We start from the raw sequence: 3,020 nt of genomic DNA, 5'->3' as shown, positions 1-3,020 counted from the left end.
GTTACATTGTGGTGGATTCAGTTGTATATGGCTAGCCTCCTCCTGAGAATTACCCATCCTATAGGAAAGAAGATCACTGAAGAGAGATGGATGAATGAGACGATCGATGTCAGGCTGTTGAAAATGATACCACCTATAACTAGTCAGGGTTTTCATATGATGGACTTTGAGGAGTAACCAACAACTTGCTTATGATAGAGTTCATAATAGATTGACCAGGAACCATGCTCTTCGTTGTATGTAGCCAACTAATGATGACTTGGGGGGGTGATGGTGAGAATGTTGTTACCTATCAGATTGCATATTGTATAGGGTGAATTCACAGTTACTTGGACCTACAAATTTCTGCTATGGATCGCCTCCCTACTCTTGAAGCTGAAATTGAAATTCTTATGTTAACTACTGTATGTGAATAAAGGCACTAATTCACCCTCAGAATTCGGAGAACATGAACGAACAAACATTACTCCATACAAAATCCTTGTATAATGCTGACTGCCAGACCCAAATCATAGCTTCCCTATTACATTCATTTTTACCAACACGCCTTGCTCAGACCTTTCTTTTCAAGCCCCATCGTTCCAGAAACCGATAGGGTTACCCATCATCATAAACGCGGAAGCCAGCCAGAATATGCACGCTAAGAAAGAGGGTATAAGAGGTCAAAAAGGGAAGACTGAAGCGGATATATAAAGAAAGTAGACCAAGATCAGAAATCACTAGCCAGTCAATAATAGCCCCATTAGATGCAATGCCGTTTTTGTCCGTTCCCTCACATCAGACTCAGGATCCTCTTCTAGCCTCGCAAGTCTTTCTAGAACACCAAGGTCTCGAAGCTTCGCAGCACGTTCCCGACAGCAGTTGTGGTCGCATTGGTCATCCACAAAAGTAAGATTGATTACAACCCATACGCAATTAACCCGAACTTGCTTATTCGCGTGCGAGAAGAGAGGCATTATAAGTTTCAATAGTTCGGGATGTTGGGCGAGCAACTGTCGATGTCGCGGTAATCCCGCAGCGACATGAATCATAATGTACGTTACCGAACAGAGGATCTCCGTGGGAACCGATGCCGCTTTGGATGCCGAGTCTTTGCGACTTGAACTAGGGAGAAGCCGGGGGCGCAGCTTATCGGCAAGAATATCAAAGAGATCTGTGACTTCTTGAAATAGAAAGTCAATCATTTCTGGAGCTCCATTCCCACATATCAGATTCCGCACGAGGTCAAGGGTCTGCTCTTGAACCTGTATGTCATCTCGGCGCATTTGTTTCGTATGGTCAAGATCACCATTCAACGCCAGCTTCCTTCGCCGGGCGCTATCCGTCAAAAACGTATCAAGGCTAGTTTTCGCTGGCATGATTGTATCAGTCATTCGAAGGTCAGGGCTTTGCGGTTCTGAGTCTTTGCTGTTGTAACTTTGCACAAGACTTTGAAGGTCAGTTCGTTCTCCGTAGGACGGAGTTACCTCCATTTCATTACTCGTCATTCCAGCGATATCCTCCTCGACCTTTCGGCGAATGGATGGATCCGCGGGATCCTCGCATATGACACGCTTGAGCCAAGTAGGTTCAAGAGCTTCGACAATCTTCATTTTCACATCGTTGGTGGAGTTATATGCAATATGCTTCAACGCCCATATTGATTCCAACCGGAGTTTCGTGTTTTCGGAGTGAGAGTGTTCGCAGAGTGTGGGGATCATGTTTGCCGAAATGATTGCCTTGATGCTGAGTTAGCTATCTGGAGGCATAACAAAAGTAAATCTTCCTACCACTTACTTCTTTCATAGGGCTGAAATCCATAGCTAGATTGCAAATCACAGAAGTGGCTGCAATCTGGACTTCGACATCACGAGATTTGACCAATTTAAATATGGGGTTTGCAACACCCGCATCGATCAGGTTCGTGCGTAGGACACTGACAGAGCGGGTTAATGACCGGGCAGCAGCACAGGCAGCGAGAAGGGTGGGAATGGGATTCCCTTCAACGGCTGTCGACTTTGATTCCCCGTTGCTCTTAATTGACTCCGGTTCGTGTGGCGTTAAAGCGTCAATTACAAACGGTACAACTCCATTGTCACAGATGGCCTTTCGGTAGTCTTCCCTGAAGAGCGAAAGTGCAGCAAGCGCTTTAAGAACGCCTTCGCGAACTCTGACTTTGTGGAGTACTAAAGGAGAAACCCCGGGGGGACCGGGAAGCATCTCCGGTTGGAGGCTTTTCTGGGAATGGCCATTTGGCACGGGACTCCATAGAGATTTCCCAGAGCCTTCAGCCGTAATGAACGAATCCTTGAGCATCTGCGAAAGTTTTTTGATGGCGCCGCCGTCAGCTGCGTGCCTTTGAAGCTCCCGGCTGTCCATAATCAAAGTAGCTAGCACAGCGGGTGCTTCTTCCATTACCCTTGATGTATGTGAGACTGTGTCTGTTTCGTGTGGATCGAAATCTTCCGGAGCAGTGTAGTCTTTTTCTAACATTTGAACGAGGAGCGGCACAAGTAAATATCCAAACATGGTGACGCGATTTTTTTTCGCGAGCCCAAGTCGAAATAAGATGGCCGCTAATCTGATGGCCATAAGTCTAACCATACCGGATTCTGCTCTTGCAATGGATATTAGCCATGATACTATGGCACATTCGTGTTCATCAGAGGGCAATGCCGATTCGCTATATGCTGAGAGAGGACTGAAAAATTGACTAGGTTTATCAAAGGAGGCATGAGATCCCAAGGGCGGGAAACTCGTTGAGCCTGTAGGTTGCGGAAATGGGACGGTTGGCAAGAGCGAGTCAATGGGATTCGAAGAGTTTTGTTTGGGTATGACGAGGCCGATAGGTTGGCCCCATGGTCCTCTCTTGGGTTCACCCAGAGACAGGTTCTGTATATTTCGAGGAAATACAGTCACCACAGCAGGAGAAGTCAGAAAGTGGTCGGCACGAGATTTAGAGTATTCAATTATTGTTGAAATGGCATGGAGTATGGGGATAAGACTCGCATTAGGCGGCGCAGGCGCGGGCAGGGATCCCG

At 46.8% G+C, this 3,020-nt stretch overlaps 1 protein-coding gene across 1 annotated transcript in view; it reads right to left on the bottom strand.

The window, feature by feature from the left end:
• Positions 1-719: 719 nt before the first annotated feature.
• UREG_03253 (uncharacterized protein) overlaps positions 720-3,020 on the bottom strand; it is a gene marked incomplete at both ends in the record, with an annotated part of 3,101 nt that continues 800 nt past the window's right edge. The window contains 3 exons of the mRNA XM_002543690.1: positions 720-1,718; positions 1,777-2,465; positions 2,586-2,871. Coding sequence (XP_002543736.1) covers positions 720-1,718; positions 1,777-2,465; positions 2,586-2,871 — 1,974 coding nt within the window. The remainder of the gene's footprint in view (positions 1,719-1,776; positions 2,466-2,585; positions 2,872-3,020) is intronic.

This window comes from Uncinocarpus reesii, genomic scaffold (genome assembly GCF_000003515.1).
Source record: "Uncinocarpus reesii 1704 scaffold_2 genomic scaffold, whole genome shotgun sequence".
NCBI classification, from domain to species: Eukaryota; Fungi; Ascomycota; class Eurotiomycetes; order Onygenales; family Onygenaceae; genus Uncinocarpus; species Uncinocarpus reesii.
The sequence above is the reverse complement of the archived record's forward strand: the minus strand, read 5'-3'. Positions and strand labels throughout refer to the sequence as shown.